The 27,590-nt window shown below is 40.8% G+C and overlaps 1 protein-coding gene across 1 annotated transcript in view; it reads right to left on the bottom strand.

Annotated features, from left to right (window-relative positions):
- Positions 1 to 306: 306 nt before the first annotated feature.
- Positions 307 to 27,590, bottom strand: part of LOC125322389 — a 41,060-nt gene continuing 13,776 nt past the window's right edge. The window contains exons 2-3 of the mRNA XM_048296046.1: positions 2,385 to 2,631; positions 307 to 909 (exon numbers count right to left, since the gene is read on the bottom strand). Coding sequence (XP_048152003.1) covers positions 764 to 909; positions 2,385 to 2,631 — 393 coding nt within the window. The 3' untranslated portion in view covers positions 307 to 763. The remainder of the gene's footprint in view (positions 910 to 2,384; positions 2,632 to 27,590) is intronic.

Genomic DNA, 27,590 nt, shown 5'->3' with positions numbered 1-27,590 from the left:
TACTTTATTGAATGTTGTCCTATTATTAGTTTGTGTGGGTGTCTCGTGGTAAGGAAAGGTATTCCAGCATTCTTGACATGTTTTCTTTCACTGTGTGCCATGATGGATTCATGACACTGCCTAGAGCAGAATAAATTACTGCAACACTCATTTTCCTAAAATACACTTGATATCACCATCTACGTAATTTTTTCCAGTTCTCTACTGGATTTCCAGAACTACCCTCCTAAACTTTTGGCATTTGTTCTGGCTGGATTGTTTGTAAAACTAGAAAATAAGAGGTTATCATCACACAGACAATAGCAATGTTGGTATTTCCAATTTTAATTTATACATGTGTCTAACAAAACAACACAAATAACAGTTGCAATATGCTTTTCACTATGTGAATGCTAAAAGAGGTTTATAACAAATAGTGTAGTAGAGAGTAAACAAGATGTGAGCAAAAATACATATTCAATGCATTTTCTCACATGGGTTTATTAACCATGAAGCTTGTTAAATTTAAGGAGAATGGTTTAGTTTAGAATAGATAAATCAATAAATACACAGCAGTGTAGCTGTTGGGAAGTCACCATGGCTCTGTCTTTGATAGACAATTAAAATGAACAAAAGCTTTTAAATAAAACTTTGACTTTTGACCTGGAATGTTCATATTTGTGCTTCAAAACTAAGACTGAAGAATTCCTTGGAATAGTAAAAGAATATACATAAAGAGCTTTCTTGTTCATATGAGCCAACTTAATGTGAATTTAATGACTACTCACCAAAAGGTAGGTATGCAATGACAGGAGGAAATCATATTTACAGGATACTGTCCCCATAATACATCCAGTTGAATGTGACATTCAAGAACATCTCTGACTAACTTTGAGTTTTGCTGTCCTCCAGAAATGTGAAGAACTAGTCCTGCCAAGATTTGGAGACAAGTTATCAAGGGCATTCAGCATTAAAAAATATATCTTATTATCAAAAACTATCACCTCTCACTTTTATGCTTGTTATACAGAGAAGCTGATGTGCACCAAGTGTTCTTCCCTACCTTCCTGAGTGGCTCTTCTTTATCTTGTAGTATTAAATAATACTGAAAAATCTGCTTTCACCTTGCCTGCATGTCCAGAGGTGGAGTTTGTCATCCAAAGACTGAAACAGAAGCGCACCAGAGTACAACAGTGCTCAGTGTACTTCCTGCAGCCAGAGGTATCCACAACCTCCAGGGAGCAGGGATAATACCAGAGCACACCTTGTCCAGGAAGCATAAATGCCTGCGTGGGAGCAAGAGGAACAGCTTGCTTGCTGCCTCTGGAGAGGTGACTGCTCAGCAGGGGAGCTGGCACAGAAAGAATGAGTGTGCAGTCTGCAGGGCAGCCTGTTCCTGGTACAATGCCTCTGTGTTGGCATCTTCACTCTCTCCCAAGGTTCCAAAGGGAGGGAGAGGAAGTTATTCCCAAGCCTTATGTAACCTTCAGTCCTGTAAAGAGGTGCATGCTGGGGGCTCCCTCTCCCCACACAGCTCCCCACCATGCAGGCACGCCTCCACACCCTTATCTTTGCATAAGGCAAGAGAGACCTCCCACAAGATCATCTCCCACCTCTGCTGTGCATCTGTTCATTTTCTGCATGTCAAGCCTTTTCAGAATTTAAAAGATCTTACTAGAGATAGCAGAATAAGCTTTCAGGTTTGAGTGCATCAGATCTGGACAGATCTGATATCAAACGTGAATTTTTATTGCTTGGCTTATTTTTCTTACCTTTTTCTTTCCAAAGTGGAAAAGAGAGAGAACTGCTGTGTAAGGAATTGTTGCTTGCAACATATTTTTCTCAGCAATAAAAATACCTTCAAGACAGGAGTACAATTCTCTTCTTAGGCTTGACACCTCCAAAGCCTGATATATGTGGCTGAGTTAGATGGAAAGGTATTATTAGGTTTTTATTAGATTATGATGCAAGCTCAAGCTGGCTAGGCTCATCAGGCAGTAAATCTAGTGCCAACAGCTGTGGCCAAATTCTGTTCCTGTACCTGTTGCTGCTTGTGGTCATTTTTCCTCTGGTTCCCTTCTATCAGTTGTGAGAAGGGCATGGGTGTACCAGGGCAGGATTTACAGTATAACCTGACATTGACAGAGTAATTGTGATTGCACTCCCTAATTAAATCAGAAATAATTCTATTGAAGGAAGAAGAGTTATTCTTCCTTACACAATACAGGAATCTAAAATTCAGGCTGTAATCACACAACTAAGACTTGTTAGATATGTCATGGGTATTATTTAGAAATGGCTTTTACTATCAGTGACTTCTTGTTTCAACAATAACCTTTTTTCAGCTCCTGTCTTGAAGCCACATGTGTTAAAGAAGTGAATCAAACTGTGTTAGTCAGGCAGACCTGGAGATCTCCTATTGCACTCAGCAGGAATTGCACAAGAATTGTGTATCCAAAAGCTGCCCTGGCTCCTGTGAACACAGCGAGTGCTGTTTCCATTCCAGGCAGTGCCACAGTCCCACGTCAGGAATGCGAAACTCATTTGAAGCCTGCTTGGACTGCTGCAGGAACTCAGCAGTGAAACAAAGGTGCAGATGGAAACCCAGGCCAAGCTCACAGACGTCCTGTGGCAGAAGAGCTGCTGTGCACTCTGTAACACACAGAATAGATGCTGTAATTTTAAAGGTTGCAATACATTAAAGCTTCCTGCAGAAAGAATTAAAGCTCACCTGACAAGACGGCAAGTTTGAGAGAATGAAAGCTGTTGTGTCATAAGCCAAATCCTTGCTTGTAGTCAGTTTTTGGATAAGCATCTCAAAGACATATTGCAGCAGAGCCACAAATCCAGATGCCCACTGCATGTTGCTCTCAAGCAAAGCTTCCAAAAATCCCAACCTTTGCAAATATCCTTATTTATTTATCTGAATTTGTGCTGAATTAAGCAACTTCTGATGAAAGCAGCAGGGTATACAGGAAACAATATATATTTTCCGATGTATTGCTGTGTCCACGCTACCCTTTCAGAGTGTGTAGCCATTCTCTCCCCCACGAAGAAAATATGTCTTCATCTAAAAGCAGTGAAAAATAATATTTCTGCCCCCCATCTGAACAATTAATGGATATTCTGCCTTGATATGTATTCCAGTCTTCTGAGGCTGCTATGGGGACAGTCTTCTCTAATAATTTTCAAGTTTTAGAAAGTAATGTTCATCTCCAGGTATTTCAAAACAGGTATAAAATCCTTATCCTGGACCTACTGTTTAACCAGATCTCCTGTTCCTTTCCCACTTACCAGGGCATGATGTGGACCGAGGACAACTAATGCTCAGCCTGTTTTTTTTCTTCCTGGCAACCATTTAAACAACGTAACAACTGCACAGGGTTGTTGCAAGGCACTGGAAAAACCTACCTGTACAAAGAAACTTCCTGAAATCCCCACTGGATGTGAGAAATGCAATTTATATAACTATATTGTGCCATAGCTTTGCCACTGTAATTCTCCTCACTCTCCCTTTCACAGAGACTGTTGAAAATAAGTTATTTGAAAGAAGAATTACATGCAATATAATCTGAGTTTAACTCAGCACTTATCTTGCATCAGTAGTGTCCAATAGACATTTCAGGCTATTTACTCTTGGGACAATGATCTCAAATTGTTCCTGAAATTTTAAGAACAAGATCATTTTCAGTTAGAGTCTAAAATCAGGGGGGTGATTTTATGATAAATTAGTTGAGTAAAAATTGGAGTCAATCAAAAAAGTTTTCTATACTGCAGTGTAAAGCAGGTGGAGTTCAAAATTCTTGGTCCAGAAAAATAACTTTTTCATAATGAAAAATCCAGGTGAAAGAAGAGGCAGCTGAACAAAGGTGATTTTATTACCAGGCTGCAGAATTCCTATGAAATGGAATGTAAAGATTGCTTACACGTCATGGTAATTTATGTGGTCACAGAAATACCTCTCCTCCAAAAAGAGGTACAAAAGTACAGATTAATAAGCCTGGGCAAGGGTGCATTTATGAATCCCCTATGCTGTTAGTGTAATTTATGAATCTCCTCTGCTGCTGGTGACCAAATGCCTCTCTACAGGTGCCAAGGAAAATGGGCCACTCAGACAACTGCTTGCAGGCCAGGCTCCATCTGGTACAGAACATTCCCAGAGCTCACTGGGCAGCTGCTGGGGCTGACAGTTGCCAGAGGCCCAAACACTGCTGCTGTCAAAAGACCCTTTTAGGCAGTTTGTCACCTGGGGTGGCACTTGTCTTTCAGGTAGTAGGACAGTGATCATGGGCCTGCTGTGGCAGTCCCTGTTCTGCAAAGCTGTTGGATTTGGCAGGAGTCTTGCTTGAGGAGTCACTGCTGGATTAGGCTGCAGATTGTTCCACTGAGAAACTGTATCTTGTTGCTGAGCCACATGAAAGCAGAAATATTTTAAAATGCAAATTGTCTGCAAAAAAAAGAAAAGGCTACTCAAACTTACAGGAAGGTGAAATTCTAGACTTTTGTTTGCCAAGGCCACAGAAACCTTCACATATACAATCAGCAACCCATAATTAAGTGCAGCTTCCAGAGTGTCCATAAACATTTAAGCCTATTGCAACTTTCAGACATACGGTTTGATAATTAAGGTGATCCCCACAAGGAAAATCATTGATTTCGATCTGGGGGCGTTCCTGAGCAGAGCACTTGTGATCCAGCCCTAGAACCAAGAGTCTCAGGCACAAAGTAAAGGAAAGAAGTTTCCTTTTTGAAAGAAAAGGAAAACCATAGACGGTGCACATTTATCTGAAGTGTGGGCTGATGATATGGGCTGATTTAAAAGTTTCTTTCAGAGCTACCCTTTTGCCAAAGAATGCATTAGCAGATATCTAGAAATAGCAGGCTTTATATGGAATATGTTGAAGTTGGTAAGTGCTCAGAGTGTCATTTGCCATCCTTCTCCTGTTAAGTACTGTTCAGCTCCACAAGTGGACAATGTAAACCAGTTCTAATAAGTGGATTATGTATGATAACAATCTAATGGGTATAAATACATCGTTTTATATGGCTTATTCCAGGAGAGCCCTATACTGCAAGTGATGGATATTCTCTAAGCTGATATTTTACGTTTTGTTGTCCCATTTCTGTGACTTTTTCCATGATAAATGAATAGGAAAAAATGGGAAAGCCTAAGAAAATTATGGCCTTCTCGGTTTATGTCTCAAATCCCACAGGCAGACGTTTTTCTTCTGTCTTGGAGATGCACTTGTGAAAGAAAACCACCAAGAGAGCAAACCTGAAGCCAAAGACATCTTGAAACAAGCCACGTTCAGTGGCTGATCAGACACTGACACTTGTAACACTGACAGAGCCTTGGCCACAGAGATAGGAAGATTACTTCCTGATTTGGCTTCATAAGGCATTGTACTTTTGGCAAGCTATAACTATAAATTTATAGTTTCATTTTGATTTAAACACAGATCCATACACAAGAAACATGTCCTTTTAAATCACAGCTTCTGACAGCACTCCTGGTCCTCCTTTCACACTTGTTTAGGAAGAAGCTGAATTAAATGCCTCATTGAGGTAGAAGAAAAGAATACTCTGTTGCAGTTTAGAGAAAAGTAAAAAATATGTTAAAACTAATGAGCCTTCCAAGCAATTTCTTAAATGCAACCAAGTGATTTCTGTTGCAAAAAGCAAAAAAAAAAAAAAAAAAAAAAAGAATAGCCATAAGGATCTGTAGGGAGTCAGAGCTCTGCTGTCATTCTCTAAAACAGAGGGCTGTCAATTGGAAACGTAACAGACATTTTTGTAAGTCCTCTTAACTGTCTGCCTACCATTTGCTGCTACTTGTGGTTCAGTATTTCCCAGTAAAATCCATGCTGTGAACAAAAGGCCAGACAATTACAACTTTTTTGGCTGGTAACAGCTACTGGCTACTTCTTTTGCCTAAGAAGGATTATGTATTCTACGCCCAGAATTTCTTTTGGGGTTCAGCACTATCCCTTAACAAAAATATCAAGCAAAATATCAAACCTTGGGGGACTGCAAAGAAAGTGTAACCTCTCCCTTGGGGTTACTGCAGCATCAATCTGCTATTTCTACATTGCATTCCTATTTTCTAAGAGTCTCTAGCAAAAGCACTAGATAGCTTTTAAATAGTCTGTTTCTCAGCAAAGTAAGAGCCAGAACCTTCTTTAAAAAGAAAAAAAAATGTATGCTACAGAGGGGACTTAAAATGAAACAGCAGCACCAGAGCCCTGAGAGCGCGAATCAACTCTGTCGGTCCTGATCAGCTTCACCTGGGCCCCCACCCACACCCTTCCCACAGGTCTTTGGGCCATATTTAAGCTCAAGCTTGGGGCTTGTGTGGTGACTGGAGTTGTGCTATAGGAGTGTTGGTCTCTGGCTGTGCTTTATATGTCTCTTCAGTGCCTATACTGCAATTTTGTTTCCTGTTGCTTCTGTGATGGTGGCCCATGTGTCTGGTTCATCCTCTTGATGTGCTTGAGGTAGGTGATGAATTTTGTGATTTTTAACTAGTATCCTGTGAGGTGTTGCTCTGGTTAGATCTATGCTGGGGTTTTCCTCACATCCTGCCTTAACCCTGCTCAAGGAGTTGCACAGCTTTTGCTGCTACCTACTGTGAGAAGAGGGATAAACAAGGGGGTCAAATGAAACTGTGGAGGACAAGAGTGTAAATTTGAAAAGCTGTTTTTCTGACGTTTTGGTAACATGGGGAAGCATCTGCACTTGCTTTAAAATTTCTGGATGTGGGTAATTTGCATTAAGTTTTTTGTTTGGGGTTTTTTTAGTTTAAGGGGACAAAGCTTCTCAAATGGCAGCTGCTTCATCCTGTTATACTGGGATGTGTGCTTGTCACAGGCTCCTGTCACTGAAACCAACAGGATTAGAGAGTGGGATTTGCCTCTGTACTTCAGAATAGGCTGTTCAGAGGAACAGATTACTGCAGGCCAAATTAATCTTCTGAAAGAACCTACTCTCGGCCTGCAGTGGAATGGTGATTACTGAGGGTTCCTCAAGAGAAGAGAGCTGAGAAGGGAGATGTTTAATGCTGTCACTAGTCAGAGTTTCTTGTGTGTCTTGTATGTTTGCTCTAAAAGTATGACTGCAGGTGTCATATTCATCTCAAGCACCCATTTGCAGAGCAGCGAATTTCCATGAATTATCAGCAGGTTCCTGGAGAAATCAGATAAGGAATGTGGATGTATTAGTACACCTAGGCCAGATGCAGTTAAAGCTTCTGGAAGTGTTGCAGTTTCAGCATTCATCTGATTCACCCAGCTGCTTATGGTTGGATTCTAATTAGCATCACCTTGTATTTTTCTGCAGGGTAGCATAGCAAACCTGGCGTATTTAGTAAGATTGCCATGCTGCTTTCACAGCTTTGGCTGTCAACCTGCTTTTATTCTGAGGAAATGGAACGATTGGTTGGTAAAACACACTCTAGAAGGAGAGAAGTTAGAGAGGAGGTTTGGACTTCTGAGCTTTCATGAGGCATGAGAAAACAATGGGAGTGTGTAGCTCTACTTTATATGGATAACTGCTCAGTAAAAATATTTCTTCAGATCAAAAATTTCCTTCCTTTCTGATTGAAAATTAATACCTTTCCCTCTGCCAGTGCCTCTTGCTGTTTTGTAGCAGTTTGCAATATGTCTTGCTATGTTTGAACTGCTTTGTAGTCTCAGTTCAGTTGTTGGTGTCTCAAAGCATCCAGGGGAGTGTATCATTATGAGGGGTTTAATGTTAATGAAGATAAGGGAAACCAAACAGTTTCTTTTGCAGCATCTGGTTTTAAGAGGCTTGAAAAGGTCCATTCTTGTACAAAATAGGCCTTCTTATACAAAATACTATGTGCACACCCCAAATATACTGTTGTCCTGAATACCTCACTAAAGGTAGTGAAGCTGATGCAAATAGAGAATGACTGGTGTAGCCCAAGGCCTTCAAGCTTATCTGAGTAGAGCAGAGTTAAATGTGCTTCCTTCACTGGGTTGTTCTAACAACCCTGTTGTGTTTTCTGCATTTCATCTCAGTGCTTTATTCATGTGGACACAGCAAATACCTACTGCTCTTCCATTTCCATTGGCTAGTCTTCATGTGAGGAGAAATGTTAGTGTTGTGTTTGCTAATAGGAATTTTGCAGCCTGTTTTTTATTTGGAAAGATTTCCCTGACTGAGGCAGGGGGCTGGTTGGAAACACTCTGGCTTTTTGAAAGTTTATTTTTGTGTTCAGTTGTACTTGACAAGCTGTATGACACTAAACAGAAGCTGAGGGATTTTTCCAGTATATTCCCTTTATTCCTACTGGTCACTAATGCTATATGCATCACTGGTGCTTTGTACAGGTGAGTGCCTTTGAAAACATTTGTGTATCAGAATACCCTAGTGAGGAATGTTAATATTACTGCTGTACTAATTGGAAATTACAGCAAATACCCTGTGCCAACTCATCCTGAATTAATGGAGTTGAGAGAAAAAAAGTTGCTAAGATTAAGTGAGTTTGTGGAATTTTCCTTAGTTCCCTCTTAGGACTCTCAGACCAGGTTCCTCTTTCTCATCTGACTAAACTTCAATATAAGAATTGCAAGGCTGGATCAGACAAATTTCTGTCAAACTTAGGGTCCTGTCTCAATGCAGGCTAATAATGAGTTCTTAAGGAAAGAGTACAAGTTTGGCCTGTGTGTAATATTTTGTAGCAACAGGGGTTTCTGGAGCATTTAATTTATCTTTAATTATCAGCAATGGACTTAAGTGAATTTTTTCTGTGTTTGAACTCATTCGTAGTTCTTGGATCCTTTAGCAGAAGATTCCACCATTGAAGTGAGCTTAATATTACAAACGTAGTTCCTGCTTTTGCTTAAGATCTCTGGCCTCCTAGATCTAGTACTGCAAGAACTTGATAGCTCCTTTTTTTTTTTCCCCCTCCTCTCTTTTAGTATTTTGTTGACCAAGTGCTGCTCCACTGAGTGTGGTGGAAGCTGGGCTGATTTATGAAGTGGAAGTAAATTCCTGCTCTGCATGTACTTCCTACCCCTCTCCCAGTTAGCTGGCACTGTAGTATGTTAATGACAGCTTGGAGCAGGTGATTTCCATTTGTGTGATGAACCAGTTGTGTACTTAGCCTTTGCAAATGTGATGACAGATTAGGAATGCATCCAGCTAGACAACCCATGTCCTCCTCAACACTTGCTTGTGTTGGTGGATGCTGAGCTCCAGTCAATTAACAGTTTGTCAACAGCTGATTACAGGATGGCAAATTGAAGATAGAACCTCCTGCTAAGTGGATTTTGCCTCCCTTAGGCTATCAGCCCCCTGGTAATGGCATTCTGTTTTCAGGCTGAGCTTGGTTTCCTTGCTGGTGCTGCTAGAGAGCCACAGTTCAGATCCTGAACAGCAATTTTGTTGAAGTCTTGGAAACTCTGAAGGTTTTCTCAATTTTTCTTCAAAGTGACAGGGAAGCAGCACTGGCATTGAAATGTCTTGGTGACAAATCAAGCCTTAAGTCACTGTGGAAAAATACTCTGCTTCAGAGGAGGTGAAGGGGCTATTTTAATAATTGAGTCATAGGAGAGATGAGGTGGGAAAGGCCCTCAAAAGTTCCAGCCTGGTCCAGCCTGTCATGGCAGAGGGAGCAGAGACAGGATCATCAAGCCCCTGTCCAGCTGCAGCTTGAAAACCTCCAGTGATGGTGTCCACATCCTGGGGGCAGGGGGGGAACTGATCTTGGCTGAGCCTTCTTGTGTGGTGTAAGCTTATACATGAGTGTTGGATGTGCTTCCTCTTTAGCAGGACTGTGGACTTTGGAGAACTTGCTTGTCCTACTCTTCCCAAGGCTTTATTCCCAAATGTCTCTTTAACCTGAAGCACATCTATAGCAGCAAGTAGAGTGGCTGGCTCTGTCTCCTTTCACTGAGGGTTTGCTTCCAAATATCTGTTTAGCCATATCCATATTTCTAGAGACCCTTTACATTTTCCTTCAGCTGTTTTCTGATGCTAAGCTGATGCCTGGGGGGGGGTGGTTTCAGTATCCTGTGTTTATTTGTAGCATTTTAGGGTGAATCCTTACATTCAGTTCTCTGCAAGGTACAGGTACCAGGCAATTCATGCATTTCCTTAGCTTGTAATGAGAGACAAATAGAAGTGCAGAGTGCTTCAAGGGTAAATGGGTAAATAGTAATAAGCTTTCTTGACATTTCCATTTCTGCACTTAATGGAAGGCACTGAGAGCTGTATGGGCTAGTGCTATGGCAAATATATCTGTTGATGTGGGGGGGGGGGGGGGGGGGGGGGGGGCGCGGAAACACCACCAGGTCAGAAAGGCAGCATTCAGTGCTCACTGTTTCCAGGAGTGCATAAGTGCCCAGGCTTCCTGAGAGGATAATCAGTCTGGGAGAACATCGTTATTTGACCGTGTGTACAAAGTGAAGGTGATTTTCTCAACTTGCTTTACGCTTGAAATTGTAGGTCACCGGCATAAATGGAGTGCAGAGGCTCAAGACGAGATCACTGCTTTTCTACCCTGCCTCTTCCATGTTGCCAGAGTAAAAGTGGGAGGGAGCAAACTTTAAGCCTGGAACTGGTATGGCAGAGGAAGAGTACCCACAGAGATGTCCTCACTGTGAAAGGAAGGATCACAGGCTGGAGGCAGAATGCTGAACTTTAAGCATCACTCCAAATCATATTGTGGTTTGGAGATACTGCTGGAGTTCAGGCAGCCTCTCAAGGCCAAGTTGCCTAGAGAGCCTTTTCACATCCATCCTTTCATCTCTGCGTGGCTGAGGCAAGAATTGGGAATTGTCATCTGTGTGATTGTTTCCTTTCACTATTCATGTGCTTATCACCTTTATCTGACTTGTTCAATATAATTTGCACTCTGCTTTAGTTCGGGAGTAGTACAGGGAAGAGAGTCTGGAAGGAATGTTGAAGGGAAATATGCAAAGAGTTCATTTATAGTTCACAAAATCTGACCCAAAGTGTTTTAAGATTTATTCAGAAAGCTTAACATGAAACAATTAAAAATGTAAGATCAAGATGCCTACATGAAAGTGCATTAAACAGATTTAAGTGTACTCTCCTTCAGGGATAAAAACCCCTAATGTGGGGCTAAACCTCTTTCAAGATCCATCAGTTCCAGAAAATACAGTATCATTCTAAGCATTCAGATATTTGACTTGAGTTTTTTAATGTTTGGAAATTTTCTGCCTTGACTTTGCTTTAGTAAGAGAAGTGTGTGTTGGTGAACCTTATTTCACTTGATAAGTGTGCAGCCCAGTGATATTCTTTATTGGATACTTGAGTGATGTCTCTCCCCTTCTCTCCCCCAGTTCCTTATGGCAGAAATCACTTCTACAACTTACTTTAATGGGACTCTTCCAGTCCTGAGACAATTGCTATAGGACAGTGTAAACTTGAATGATCTGTCATGCTGAGTCCTTGATGAACTCTGTTCAGAGACACTTTACCTTGGCAGAGTTTCACAGATTGCAGTGGACTGGTTTCTAACATTCCCATTTTTAGTGGCATCAAAGCAATGGGCTCAGTATCATTATGTACATTAGACTTAAATTTTCATTTGGATTGGATACTTTTTTCTTTGTTTTTTTTTTAAAACCACATGTGTTTTAAGAAGTTGGAACTTTAGGGGACAATTCCTTGTAGGTCTTGAATTGCAGTTAAACTTTGACTTCAGCCATGAGGAATGTGTCTTACTAAAACTAAATAGTGTGTTAATAACCTGCTGTTTTTGTCTTGGGATATATTTGAGCTCAGTACTGGACTCTTGGTGGCTGTAACTCCAATGCATATTTAGAGTTTCTTTTGCTGCTTCTAGAGAAGTAATCAACTTGTCACCTTGTGCCCTTGTATGCATTATAAATGACAATACAACCCGAAGTGAAACTATTAAAATTACAAACTAAATTATCTGCCTGCATCTTCAGCAGCATTTTTAGTTAGTTTTGAAAACAAGGGGAATAAATCAAATATAACAAAATGTGCTGTGTCTGGATTTTGGAAGTGACAGCTTTTGACAGTCAGTCTGCTCTCTGCCCAAGAGAAAATTCAGCTGTTCATAAACATGGGAAATAAAATTACTTCTTGGAGGCCCTGGTGTTAAACAGTCTTTGTTGGCTGAAATTTGGCAGCATCAGCCTTTTCACCTCATTTATGGAAACAAGATCTGTCATTGTACTATATGAAAAATGAGCTCTTTCTGGAATCATCTCCATTAATTACCAGGTTAAAGATCAGATTTTCTTGCTAAAATGAATTTGGACTTTGATAATTACTTTAAAAGGAACAGTTCTATAGTCTTGTCTTGACTTTTCTTGTCAAAACACAGCTTCTTAATGCTTTACTTTTATTGCAGTAAATTGAAGGGGAGAAAAATGCTAAAAAAGGACGTGGAAATTGTGCAAGGCATGGTGACAGGTTGAGATTTTAATTATTGTACATTTTTTGGAAGGAGTGAAAATGCCTGTGTCACTCTCTGCCACCAGAGAGTAATGGATGCACCTGGAAGCATGGAAAAGGCATTCCTGCCTGCTTTTTTTCTTTTGGTGTGACCAGCCAGGGGCATGGAGAGAATAGGAACAGCCAGACCTTCAAATTGCTCTTTCACCTTCTGGCCCAAGAGTGGGTGAGCAACCAGGAAGCTCCTATTGGAATAAACTGTGGTTTTAAAATGCCCTGTGAATAATGAGCACTTTGTATCCTGCATCTCCTTGAAACTCAAGAGAATTAGGCTCTTTGCCAGGTTTAAAAAGGTAATCAGGCTGAGCATTGGAAATCAAATGTTCTCCTCTGTGAATTTGGTTTCTGAATTTTATTTTTAAATCAAGCACTGTTGACTTTGAGTCTGTTACACAAGGACACAAAGGAGAAGGAAACATAAAAAAATACTGGAGACTTCAATAAGTTCTGAGCTGTAAAGCTTCTGCAGGCTACTTGTCAGGCATGTTCCAGCTGTAAAATAAGTGTTACTGAAAATATCTTAAGATCACTGTATAATTTAGTCAGCTTTGAATGTCAGATCATACAATGGAGCACATGTGCATGTCTTAAAAGAAGAGAACTGTTAAATTTAGCCTGTTTCTGCTGAGATACTGCTTGAAGAGATGCCTGCTTTGAGTTGGCATTGCCTCAGGTGTGTGGCTGGGTGAGGAGGAAGGGCTCTGCTCCCTTCTGGCACTCAACAATTCCCCTCACATTTGCTTCCCTGTCTGTAAATGGATGGAGGAGCACTGATAAAAAGCTTTCTCTAGAAGATAGATAAGAGAACTATTCTATACTCCTGAGGGTTTTACTGTTGTATTTGAATATTTTTTCATTAGGAAAGAGGGTTATTGATCAGCAATGACATGGCCACTTACCATTTTTAAGGTAGATACATATGTTCTTTCAGTAGTTGTGGTTCTGTGGGTACCATCCTAATTCAGCTCTCATTGTTCTTGAAATACCTCTATAAGAAGTTATTTTAAAAAGCTTCAGTACAGAGTAACTTTATTTCAATACTTGGAAAACTACCTTTTCTGTTTTGTTTTATTGACATACAAGTACTCAAAGCATCCTGTGGAAATTCATCATTTCTTAAAAGCAGCTTTCTCCAAAAACTGTGCTCAGTTTTTGGGTAAATGTAATAGCACATTTACTGAATGACAGTGTTAGACCCCATGTTTTCTGAAAACCAGAAACTCTTTGAAAGAAGCAATGAGTTTTTATTGCTTCTCTCCTGCAAATGGATGGCACAATTCATCCCAGACTGCTCCAAGTGATCCAATTTTCATTGTTACTAAAGACAAATAGTCACTAGTTCCCTTTGTGGTGTGTTCTCAGATGAGCAATCTGGGACTGATAGTCATGCTGATATGCTGGGTTCATGGGAGAAAAGAGAAATATCCACTCCAGTGAAATCCTGGATGCAGATGTTGAAATGAATGGAGTACTGAAAAATGCCAGTGCTTTCCTTTTAGTCTACTTTTTGCATATTCTATCAGTTCTGCTTGATTTGCTGATGAAAACAAGTTCCTGCAATACACACTGTGGATAAGTACTTAAAAATGAATAAATATTGGAAAGAGGGATGTTGCCTCTGAACATCCAAGGAGAAATGAAAGCCAGCAATGCAAATCTGTCCTAACAGAGGCCTTGCTGATGAAACAAGAGTTCTTTTTAATAGATCACATTATCTTTAGAAGGATAGTGGAACTTAGGAAACTATATTTTAACTGTGACTATATTAATTTATGGGCACAAAGCAGTTGCTTAAATGGGAATATCCAGGTATTTTTTGCCAAATGTAAGTGAATAAATGCTTGTTTTTAATTAAGGGATTTGATCCCAATTCCATTCTGCCAAGACTGCTGTGTATTTTAGGAAAAGGAGAAAAGGACTCAAATAGTGTGGGAAAAACAAAACCCCATAGCACATGGAATAGATTTTATTTAATTCTTTGGATATTGGATACTTTTGAAGATTTGTGTGGGAGAAATAGGAGAATGAATTCTAAATGCTCTACAAATCTCAAGAGCCAGAGATTTAAGAGAAACCAGGAGTGGAGCATGAGGATAATGCAGGCAGGAGGGATCAGGGTCAGATCAGAATTCAGCATTGTATGTCTTAGATAGGAATTAAAGCATCCAGAATATATTTCCTACCTTCAACGTTTGTGTATCCACAAACATCAGTTTAAATTTTTAGCAGTTGCTACATTCCTGTGAGTTTCCAAAGATTTTAGTATTTTGGATGTGACTGACAAACTGCAGGTGATATTTGCAGCTCTGCCTAACTGGCCATTGCCCTGCCAGTGTTTTAGATTGCAGTTCACCTAAATAGTCACAATCTGCTAAGACTGAAGTGTGGCAGTCTTAAATGCAGTTTTTAAAGCTTTGAACTTGTAATCAATTAGACTTATAAAAGAAAAATATTACAGAATTATTATAAAGTAGTGTGGAGCTCAAAAGTGAGTTTTACTGGGGTGTTTTTGATTCAAGCAGAGATGATAATGATGAACTTCTTAAAGTTCAAAAATTCCTTTATAGGAAATGTACAGGCCGAAACTATAATGATTGAAATTAGTGCTTTGAAGGTCAATAAATTAGGCCTATCTTCACAAGGGAAACTGAGATTTGATAAAGGCAATTCATCCCTAGGTGACGTTATTTCAGCTATGAATTGTCATCAAAGTGCCTCAAAGTCATTTCTCCCTGGTCTTTTACATAATCAGAGGTGTGTAGTGGAACTTTCTCTTGTATTTTCATTTTGGGCTTACAGTTATCATGTTTCAGGCATTTAGTGCTTATTCAGAAACTGACATTTCTGCCCAAAAGTCTCTGTGGAAGGTTTCAGTTAAAGATCTGGCTTTTCCTTGAAAACTTTACCTTCTGATGGTTTTTCTCCCAGCTCACGAGTCACAGCAGCTCTGTTACTTCTGGATAGTGACACTATTCAGTGTTGCATATTTTTGTGATAGTGTGGACTTTTTTAACTACTTAGGCCACTGCAGTTGGAGTCGAAGGACTGTCATACCTAAAAAGAGGAGAATGTTGATTCCATGAGTTTGAATAACAATTAGGAATTCTTGTATTTCACCTGCTCACAGTAACACATGGAGAAATGCATTCAGGATTGGACCTAAATGCTTAGAATAGCTCAGAGTGAAAGTACTAAGGCAAGGTAGCTCTGTGTGCATTAAAGGAAGAGAGACCACTGAAAGATGTCTTTTAGTGGCAGCTTCCCAGAAGGAAAACCTGTTCCCACTGGTGTGTGTGTAGCAAACCTGAGGGACAACAAGTGGTTCAAGTGGGCCAAGAAAAAACAAAGGGACTTAGAACTGGAAGCAGGCCAGCAGAATAATGGATAGCTCTGGATTAGTCAGTACATGGAAACATTTGGCATTCATGTAGTCTTGAGCCTCAAAGAAGAACCACAATGTTCCCTTGGGAGATTATTTTAAGATCCCAAAGAATGTATGTGCCGTTCCTCGGTATCGAGCAATTTCATCATGTGCTCATCCAGCCTGGGTTTTTTAATTTAGGAGCGAAGTGCAGAGCATCCCCTGGATGCAGAGCTACTGCTGTTCTAAGGGGGGAGAAAAAGAAAGAAGTATCTCGTTTCCATATCCACAGTAAGTTTTCCCTCAGGATCCATTTTGCAGCACACTACAGCCTTTGGATCTGTCACTTATTTTATAGTCATGAGCTTTCTGCCCCTAGAAAAGGGAATCAAGATCACATTTGGCATAATGCCACTTAGAGGAAATTATTTTAGCTGCTAAATAGAAACCTAATTCAAATTAATTGTAAAACTGTTTTCAAGGTTAACTTTCAAATAGGTTTCTTGAGGCTTAACTTTAAAAAGTGGGGATTTTGCTGGTTTTGTTGTTTTAGGAATAAATTACTCGCATAATCAAACCAAAATGAGGTTTGAAGTGCCGCTGTACATAATGTTGGCATGTGGAGGTGAATATCTAGACATGTGATATGTGAAATGTCCCTTTCTTGTGCAATATACTTTCAATAACAGCTTTATAGCTAAATTAATTATACCAACAACAGTCTATTAGCATATCAAAACTACAGATTATTGTGGAGATGATGCAAAAATAAATAAATAAAATATTCCCTAAGAAACACCCAGAAAAGTTTGTTCATCTTCTTGCAGGAGTCAAATGAGATGTAGAAGCAAGCATTAAATGTTCCTCTGAGCCATGCATGTTGTAAGCATTGTTCTACCTCCAAATACGCCTGATTTCCCCCAAAAGGATTAGCAAAACCTTCAGTCCCACAGAGTCCACACTTCAGTTTTGGGAGTTTGCCTTTAGGTTAAAATTTGGCAAATGCGCACACTGTTCCCTTTCCTTTCTCCACTGTTTGTTCAGATTTAATAACTGCCTGTGTCTTCTCCAGCAAGGGAGGGTTCCAAAGTGTGTGGTGATTCTCTAAGTGGCTGTATTTTTAATGTTCTACTGCTGTGAGTGCCAGTGGCTTGAGCAGAGGAATGGTGTTGTTCTAGGGAGGCAGTGCACTCCTCAAATGCAATGTGTGATTGAGATGTGGATGATATAATTCCAGCACAGCTGTGCTAATTTCCAGGTGCTGAATAAACTTCCCACTCTACATTTCAGTAGGTGAAGGCTCTCTATGCAGGACAGGTACCCAGTGGAGACAGACTGTTCTAATTTTTGAAATCATGAAAGGCTTTTGACACTTGCTCTATTAATTTTCCACTAAGGATAGTGAGTCCTTAAAATAACTGTTTAGCTAACCTGTGTGGAAGGGCTCTGCTTGTCCCTGCTAAAATTGGAAACACTCATTGTACTAATGGATTTTGGCTCTTCTCTGCAGCTTCACCTTTATCTCTAAAGTGTAGATGTTATTGTTTGAACACTGGTTTTCTGAGTAAAAAGATAAAATGTGCATTTTAAATTCATCTTTCTTATCCTCTCTGCTGTCCTTTTCCCTTACAATTTCCTCTTGGAAGCTCAGAAGTGCTGAATGACAGTGCAGTTGCTGTTGTGAGGTCCTGGCAGCTGAAACACCACCACAGAGGCTTTGCCTGGCTTTTCCAACATACCTGTCCCTAGTCTGGGGCATATTTTAGTTTGATTTCTGAGTCTTCACTTTAAGGACATACCTTTATTAACCCAGCTCATAGAGTCCTCTATTGTGAATTATGGAGAGGTGTATGGGCTCAAAGTTTTGTGCTGTCAGCGTATTACCAATTACTTCTGTGTCAAGTATTTTATCCTGTTTTGATTTTTCCATTCCACAAGTTGAAAAGCTCAGTGTGACTGCTCAGGGCTGTTTTGATGGACAAAGTTAATCATGTTGTGATTCAAGCCTCACACCTGATACATCAAGCTTCAAAGATGTATTTACTTCCCAACCTCAAATCCTAAAATGCTAACTGAAGTATTAACAGCAACCTTCAAAGAAATTTCCTGACTACCTAGCAGGGGGCAAAAATCACTGCAGCTGTATACAAGGAAGTGAGCTGAATCTTGGAATGGTTACACATTTGCATGTGATTAATTTTCATCTGATTTAAGATCTCAAAGCTTTTGAAAAGCAAAAAGGTGGCCCTTCAGAATTTTTTAATAAAATTGCTTATCTTCCATGTGTCTCTGTGAGGGGGAGAACAAGTGTTCTAGAACAATCTAAGTGTATTCTCTGAAAAAACCTGTATGAAGCCACCCTAGCATGGCATCATTCATGCATTGCACTCAAAAGATAGATAAAAATACAGAGTATGAATCTGTAGTACTTGGATTAATGGTTATCGAAACTGTATTTTAACATCATCCATTTGGAATTGAACAATTTCCCAAGGTGTAGTAACTGATGAAAAAATCTGAAATGAAGTTAATGCCTGCAGTTCCTGGTGCATGCTCTGAGACTGTCTCAAATACTCTTAATGCTTTTTTTGTCCAAGATACCCACTTTGAAGGTGCTCTCACATTATGTCTGACAAGCTTTTTTTCCTCCCTTTTTAATGAGCCTTTAGTGCAAACAGTAATGTGAAAAGTGTTGCTGTTTCTGTCTATGTTGAGGCCCCATTTTCTCATTTGTTGTGTCACTCTGGAATTTGTCTTCTACACCTGGTAATACTTAGACAATCAACACATGGCTGCTGCCTGATGGATTTCAAAGTGTTGATATGAATCTTTTGGGGTCTTCTGGGCCTATTGCTCGCAGCACTGATTGGCTTTTACACGGTGCTTATGTACGCACCTGTAACATCTCTAGGTATTGCATCCAGGACGTTCCCAGTTTCTGTGTGGATGGTGCTGTGGTGACCCAGTGACTGGGGAATTTGCATTCCTCTTCTGGCATCCATGGTGATTTTGACAGCACAGCCCTCACCTTTGTGTGTTCAGAATTGTAACAGATCTGAGGTGACAGGACATTTAGCACTTGTTGAAACTCATGAAGACCTTTCCATGACTTTCAGTGGAGGTGATGCTAAAAGCAAATAGGTGCCTATATAGGATTTACTGATAGATCCTCTGTGATTTCAAGAGGATCAGTGCAATAAAACAGGACTTGCCAAGCTGTCTTTGACCAGATTGCCACTGACAAAAATGCCTAATCTGAAATTGCTGCAGTATCTGGAAGGGGCAAAGGCTCATGACTGACTTATGCGGGCACTGACAGGGACCCAGACAGAGGTCCCTGTGTAGATGCAGCAGGGAGCAGTGTTGGGATAACCTGGACCCTCTGGAGTACAGGTGCCTTGGCCATGGATTGCTATCAGGAAGTGGAGAGTTGGAAGAGCAGGTCCCTTGAGCGAGCTCCCCTCTGGCTGCTGTGAGGTGCTTGTCATCAAATCCTGCACTGTGTGAACAGAACCAATGCAATTTAGCTGGGCTATGAGGGTATTGACTTGTTTTAGGTGTGGAATGAGCTCTCGGTTTCCAAAGTGAATTAGAGTGCATTTCAGCAGTGGTAGGCAGTCCCTTACACACTATTTACAAAGCCTGCAGCTTCTGTGGTACTCTCCACTGTTGACCCCTCCTTTTAATTGTGCTTTCCCAGCTCTTCCGTGATAAATGAGAGCTGAATATCCACTGTTCTTCCTGGAGTAGAAATCATCTAAGAAGGTTGCAAGCAAACTGCCTAAATCTGTGAGCAGGAGAAAAAGTACTACTGGCATTGAGTAAAGAACTGCTTGACTTTTCTCGTGCACAACATGTTTTGAGAAACTTTGTTAGAAAGGCAAACAGAAATGGCCCCATTACAGTGCTATTCATTCTGAAAAACTCTGCTGTGACCCTGATGCACCAGGAAGAGCAGCTATTTTAGAGTGCCTTGCCCACACAACTAAAGCTAATGGAAAGATGGCTTTCTTTAGAATAGAACTGCTGCTGCCTGCAGTTCAGATGGTTGATGGAGTGGATGTCATGTTTTGACTGCAAGTCACAATAGCTTTCCACTGGAAACAAACTCAGCCTCCATGGTTTTGTTCTGATAGGAAATAAATTTTAATTCTCTATAAGTTTTAATTCTCCAGGTGGATATATTAAGATGCTAAGAGTTGCAATTGAGCTACTATTTGATTCTCAAAGTTTAAAAGCCCAATTAAGAGGTACATGCCTTTGCTCCTTGGGTAGCTATACATGTCTATATAGCGTGCTTTTTAGTTTTCTTACTTTGAGATTTTCTAAAACATTTAGGAAATGTCTATTTCCCAGTACATAAAGTTGTCATACAGTTACTAAATCTAAATATCAAAGTGCAGTGTGGGCTGATGGCTGCCTGGGGAACCAGGAGCTGCAGGCTCTGGGCATTCCTTGTCAGCCAGGCCCTGTCCCACTGCCTCTGAGGACGTCAGGTCCCTCTGGGGTCTGGCCAAGGTCAGCTGGGATGTCAGTCTGTGGATCAGGGTTTGGATCAAGGGGATCCACAGCCAAGAATGGGCATGGTCGTGTGACACAGCTGAGACAGACCCCAGGCAGGGGGTGAGGGTGAGAGCCTCAGCTTAGAAGGGAGCTGAGGGCAGGAAGGGGGGGAAGGGGGGAACCTCTCCCCAAGATATCTTAGCAGAGCTACTGAGGCAGCTCCAGCTTTATTCACAGAGCTGATCAGCCTTTGGAAGTTTAGTGGGATGAAGATGCTCTAGGTCCTGACATCAGGGACCTGTGCAAATAGGCAGAAAATAAGAAGCAAGAAGATCCCTGGGATTCCATTGTGCTTGCTCCTTGCACATTGTGCAGAGCAGTCATTAATCCAGTGTTACAGGCACTTGGGCTGCAGAACTTTGCTTTGCTGGCATTTACTGTACACTAATAATTGTTTTAGTTGCACTAATGAGCTGCTTAGTTCATTAGTGCAGATAAACGAATTAATTAGCTGCCCAGTTGATGGCGGCAGCTCACATGGCCTGGGCAGCACATTGACTTCCAGGATGGCAATCCCATTTGCTTCAGGGATTGTCGAAGTCAGAGAGGCTGGAGGGGAGCTCAGAGTGGCAGTGACTCCTAACTGATAGCAGTAGGTATGACCGGGGTGAGAGGAGTAGGAGGGGTTGGAATTAGCACATCTGACTGGTGATACAGCTGTTGGATAGGCTGAATGGCTCCTTTCAGTGGCACTGTGCTGGAGCCAGGAAGGGAGCTGGAGCCTGACTGCATTTTATCTACACTTCCCACCATATTAAGACTATTTTGTGTTTGTAGACCACACAAGTGTTTGACAAGTGTGTTCTCAGGCAGTACATCTCAAAGTACACAACTTTATAAATAAATGTGCCATATGGTTTGTCAGGAAGGTCTCTGCTGCCTCTCACGCATGCTGAGTCAGAAGGGTATTGCATGCTACCCTTGGCACGTGACAGGAGAAGCATCTGCTTTGTGACATGAAGTCGTGTGAAATGTAAGTAAATCACTTGGGTTTGTATTACTGGAATACCCATCGGCCCTGTTTGTACATTGGAGCTGCACTCTGCCAGGCACTGCACAAACAGAACACAGAGTTCCAGACCCAAGCACTCAAAAGTCTCTCCATGCTGGATGGGAAAATGTACCAATATGAAAGTCTGTGTGTAAGGAAGAGCCCCTTGCATTACTGCACTGAGATCAGCTCAGAGTGCTATAAAATACTCAGATATTCTCATCTGCTGCAAACCTGGCCTAACTCAATTGAAAGCAAAGCTATCACAGCAAGGCTGATCTCATTAAAATCAATGCTTTATTCTACTGTCCAACCTCCTCTATGTTGCAGCCAGCAAGTCTGCAAAATATATTGAGAATCAGCCTTTCCTTAGTAAGCCTTAAGGAAGCAGCACAGTTGTTTTAGATGTTATTTATTAAATATGGCTTAATTAAAAACGGGTTTAGCTGAGTTTGGAGCCTAAAAAAAATTCCCATTAATTCCTTTGAGAATATTTTATTCAACTTTATTAGCAATTAAATCTAGCCCTTAACCCTTTGGAGACTGCCAACAAATTGCATATTTAGGGAAAGCAGCTTAGTATTCATTGGTCAGCTGTCTGGAGACTGCAAATGTTCCAAGGATTAAATAGACACTTTTATTTTTGCCACTGGGCAAAGTTGTCTGCCAAGTTTTCACCAGATGCCTGTTAAGCTGGGATTTATAAACAGTTCTGATGAAGGGATCAGGGCAATCTGAGTGACTCAGCTGCTCCTCTTAGCTCTTATTTGAGCTGAGATGCATGCTGTAAGCAAATTAAAGTATTATTTGATAGTCTTCCCTGAAAATAGCGAGACTCAAATCCATTCTCATAGCTGACAAGAGGCTCATCTCAAAGGAGCTGTGTAGTTGGCATTACCTGACTTTTTTGGGAATCCTCAGTGAAGCCAAGGGCCAAATAGTCATGAAGGATTAATTGCCTTCATGGCAGCAGCAGTGTCCAGCTCAGGCTGCAATGCGTTGCCAGCAGCAGATGGGAGAGGTGGTGTTCCTGTCTGCGGAAGGTGCTCTGGGCGCTTGGGGTGACAGTAATGGGGTGAACATTCCCTTCGGAGCACAGCAGTCAGGCTCGAGTGGCGTTTCCTTTGCTAATGGCTGCAGACTGACAACACCCTGCAAGTAGCACCAGCCAGCTGAAATTTAGCAAGAGAAGGATAAGCCTGAATAATTCTGAGACAGATAAGCCTAAATTCTGCTCTTAAGGTTTGCCACCCTGAGGCTGAGCATGTAGCAGCTGTTAACTACAGTTACAAACAGGGGAGCAGGGAAATTTAGGAGGTGTTCAGGTTCCTTTCCAGCCCATTTCTCCTGACAGGACAGTAAATGAGCAGGTGTGCATGGGGTATGGAAGGTAAGGATGGGAGGAGGATTCCTGTATCCTGTTCTTCCTCTTCAGCACTCAGAATGCCTGAAATTCATGAGATGTTAAGTTGTAGTGGCAAAGATGAGCCTTCTGTGACTTTGTGCTCTTTTTAATACCGGTGTGGATGAGGGTCCTAGAGAACTATCACTCATGGGAAGTAGTCCAGAGCTGAAGCAAAGTCAAGGAAATCTTCCCCCAACTTTCCTGCCAGTGATAGATGCCCAAGAAGAGAAATTTAAATTGGTAGAGGAAATACTGCTCCTCTGTGGCTCCACAAATGTTTATGGGCTTATTTTAGAAATGGAGTCCCTCCCAGCAGCCAGAGTTCTTATTGTCTGCAAATATAAACACAGAAGTTACTGTGCGTGATTGAGGCACCAGATTTTGTGTTATCACGCAGGTGAAATAAAATCAGGGCTTCCAAGACTATGCTTCCTTTCTTCCTGGACTGTTATTTTTTTTAATTGGCCTTGATAGTCCAGGGAGCCCACTCCTGGAGACTTCTTCCCACAAACATTTGTGTGCCTGTTGCAAATCCATTCTGGTGTGTTTTGTCTCCTTTACTGCTCCTCCACTAAGTTGTCTGCATTTTTAATGCTAATAGCTACGTCCTTCAGAGCGATGTGTCTCCATGTGACCATTGTGGAGATGTTAATTCTTGACAAATCACAAGATACAACAATAGCTGTATCAGAAAGGAAATCCTTTTGATAAGAGCGAGCTGGAGGTGTGACTGCTAACCAGCAATTTATGATACTGAGTGTGTTTCTAGCGCAGTCTGGCCCTTTATTTCAGCTTGGGCAATTTAATTCACTTCATCATTTCTTTTTGCTCCTTGCAAGTGTGGGGATAATGCCCAATCATGTGGTAACTTGTTAACTCCTATATGGTTCTCAAGCTGTGTTGTTACATAGTATTGAAGTAGAACTTATATGATCAGAACAGCGTTATTACTCCTATTATTAACTATTTTTGCATTTTGTCTAAACTGAATGAAAGCCAATTTAGTCTTGCTGCATGTGAGCCTTTCACAGTTCATACTCACATAATGCATAATTCATATATTAAAGAAGCAGCTTTTATTACCATGCTAAGTGCAAGCAAAGATAGGGGAGAACAAAGATACATATTTTACAACCTATTAATTCTGGGCCATTTTAGAGAGCAAAATACTGAGTGGATTACTTAGGCTAATATCTGTTCTGCAGGCTGCTCAAGGTCATATATAATGGATGATGGACCTTTCTGTGTACAGTATGCATTATGCATAGTTTTTGGACAAGTTGTAATCAAGTCTAGGAATTATGCCAATTCATTATTGGAGAAATTTATGGCATTTAGCGCTTAGGTAGCATTTTACACTTTTCAAGGGGAATTATAACTAATTAACCCTTGCATGTCTGCAGAGTACAACTGTCACAGGTGCGAAATACAGTTACAAGAAGTCATTTTTGAAAGTTAATACCAAAATCAGAATTAAACCTCAAATTGTTTACCATTTGTCATGTGATCCATTTAATAGGCCTTCCTTTATCTCCAAAAAGGAGCTCCTAAAATAAGGAGTGGGTTAGTAGAATCCAAGAGTATTCTGGCTTATTGGAGGGCTTGACTCCCTGGATATTAATATGATGCTACAGCATCATATTAATTAGGTGAGCAAGTAAACTTTAAATGGATGCATCCTGTCATTGGGTCTTACACTAAGAATACCCTGCTTAGCAAGGACCCCCACAGCTGCCAGGGGAGTGGGGGGTTATTTTTTTATAGATTTACCCCTTTTGATTGACTTGTGGACTCCAAACATGAGACCATGAACTGCAGGTGGCAAGAGTGACTAGTTGGAGGCTGCACAATGTGTAACAGAAAGGAGGGATGAAAGAGGTATAGAAAGTTTCTTGGCTAAAAAAGTTGTTGTTATGAGTCATTATTGCCTGTGCTTGCCAAAATGTTCTGACAGTTTTCTGTTTGCTAATTACCTATGACTGGAGGAATGCACTTCTTATAAAGCCAGTTTCTCTTCTCTTTCCTGGGAAAATAAGAGTTATGGACTTACTGAACAAACTTGCAGTGCCGTACTACAGAAATGAGAAAGAAGAGCTTTAGATGAGGATCCTTGATGCTCTATTTTTCTAGTGCTCAGCACTAGCAGCCCTGCCTTTTTAAAGGAGTACATGGAATGTTCTGAAAACCCTCTGGAGCTTGTTGCTTAGCTCATTTCTCCAAAATGCCCTACTGTAGGACTGGCATGGCTGTAAAAATCTGACTTTTCCCTCTTTGTATGATTGCACTTGCCAGTGGCATTACATTTTGTCATCCTCTATTTCTACTTGTTTGTAAATGCTGATGTTGTATCATTTGTGGCTGCTCTGATTCTTCTTTTCATGTGTGAAATCATCTGAGAAAAGAGCTTTTAGGGAAGACTCTCAAAGTCTTTTTCACTTCTAAGTCAACGTATCTTTGGAAAATTGAGGCAGCACAAACCATCTACATTGGGATCTATTTCAGTGTTTTAGTGGGACAGGCACTACTTCACTCCGGGAGGACATTGGATAAATGGCTTTTCTTCATAAATGCTATTCATTCTAGTCAACATGGCTGTGGCTATTCCTATTCCCATTCAAGTCTAATTCCTGTTTTCTTACAGATTACATTTTAGAGTGAATTGTATGGGCTGAATAAACCAAATTGTAATGACAGCTAAAAGGCTTAGGTTCTGATGTGCATTTGAGGTCACTCTAACCTGAGGTACAGATTTCAAGCTTGAACAATGAGAGAATGACAGGGTAATGTTACTGTGAGAGCATAATTCATCTGGATATCTTTCAGTTCCCCACACTATTAGGCCTATTAGGAATCTGAAACACTCTGAAGAGGCATTAAAAACTGTTGATGAGAGAAGTTCCCATCAAAGTCCATTAGCATAAGTGAGTGGTCAGAGTAGCTGGGCCTGACATATTTCATATTCTTTTGCTGCAAGAGCAAGTCTGAATTTCTGAAGAGCTTTCAGGCTCAATCTTAGTCAAGATGATCTCACATGGCACTTAGCATTCCCATTGCTTTTCAGGCACTTGTGTGAGGAGCATGCATTCTGAGAACAAGGCATGCATTCACTTCAGTAGATAAAAGGAAGGTGGGGGGAGGGAAAAGACCTGAAGCATGGCTGCAAGGGAAGACAGATTCCTGGATGATCAGCTTGGCATACAAAAGGACCTCAAAATGGTCACTAGATATTCTACAGAAAAGAAAGAAAAGCTCCCTTTCTGCTGTCAGAACTAGTAATAGATCCTTGGGTATTGAAACACCACATGGATGCAGGAAACATCAGAACTTTGTTGTTTAATAAATCTGATATTAGGCATGGCTAATAGCAGTTCAAAGCAGGCTACACTGTGGAAAATCTGTAGCTTTTTAAAGAAAAAAATACAAATTAGACTAACCAATCATAATATTGCCCATTCTTGCCTGCAATATAACCCACCTCAACCAATTCAGCTTTGTTTATAAATGTCTGTGTCCACAAAAAGTTACAAGAACACGGTGTTCTGGCTCACCCTGCCCATGGCAAACAGCCTGGATGCTCCACCTGCCAAGGTAGGAGCAGCACCGTCAGTGGGTGTGTGGCTGGGCTTCCCAAGAGAGCTCAGAGTGCATTAGTCCCAAACTGCTTTTCTGGAAGTGAGGCAGCATCCACTCGGAATGACCGGGAGATTTCTGAAATAAAGGCTGGAAAAAACAGTGTTTAAACAAAAGCATAAAAACTTCCAACAGTGTGGAAGAGACCCAGAACTAGATTTGGCACTGCCAGAAGCTTTCTTGTGGCATCAAGACCTTCCCACCTGTCCCTGGCCAAGCATCCTCTGGTGGGCACCAGGAATATCTTCCAACGAGGTAGGGCACTGTCAGTTCAGGGTGTGGCAAGTAGAGATGCTCCCCGGCGGATGTTTGCACGTTGGGATGTGTTCAAGTCCTGCATTGTGGTGTTCTGGTATCACCAGTGAAAACACAGCCACTGGAATGTGGAAATCAGGAAAAGTATTTTTAGAACAATTCAGTGTTTTAAAGCAAATTTAAGTTGAATTGTAGCTGCTTGTTCTCATCTTTGAGGTGGGTAGGATGTTAAATCAGATGTTGAATAGTTTATTTAGCTCCATTTTCAAATAATAGCTCAGCATGTAAAGCAGAGTTGATTTCTCCATGCAGTCTAGGGCAGTTAAATACCTAAATACCTGGCTGTGTTTTCCTTTGGATATTTTGGCATTGAGTGTTCAGGAAGATGTGGACCCTCCTAGGGGATCCTGAACTGAGTGTCAGAGGTCTTGGAAAAATCTTGGTCAAATCACAAGCACAGGGCATGTGCTGATGCAGTCCAGTGCTTACTTAATCCCATTTAGCTACACATTGGCAGATCATTATTTTGAGCTGCTTTAAAGTAATTTCAGCAGGTTTTGTGCTTATTTAAACCATGTGAACAAATTCTAGAGGAAAATTGTCTCTTTAAATAGCATATAAATGGATTGTGAAATCAATCTTTTACTTTTTGTGATATAAGTTTAGAAGTACCTAATCTAAAGAAACATTCAACATTTAACTGTGTATTTAAACTGTTTATACTCTAAGCAAATGTTAAATGTTTACTTGTAATTATGTATTAAAATTATTTGCTTAAGGAGGAGAAAGGTTAAATCACTGCTATATCAGAATACATTACTTATTCATGTCAGTGTAAACATGCAAAGTAGGGAATAAAACTGTATCCTTGATAGCTGACACCAGAACAGGATCATCTGTAATGATGCTCACATTTCTTTGCCAGTTGG

This window comes from Corvus hawaiiensis, chromosome 3, assembly GCF_020740725.1.
Source record: "Corvus hawaiiensis isolate bCorHaw1 chromosome 3, bCorHaw1.pri.cur, whole genome shotgun sequence".
Classification (NCBI taxonomy): Eukaryota; Metazoa; Chordata; class Aves; order Passeriformes; family Corvidae; genus Corvus; species Corvus hawaiiensis.
The sequence above is the reverse complement of the archived record's forward strand: the minus strand, read 5'-3'. Positions and strand labels throughout refer to the sequence as shown.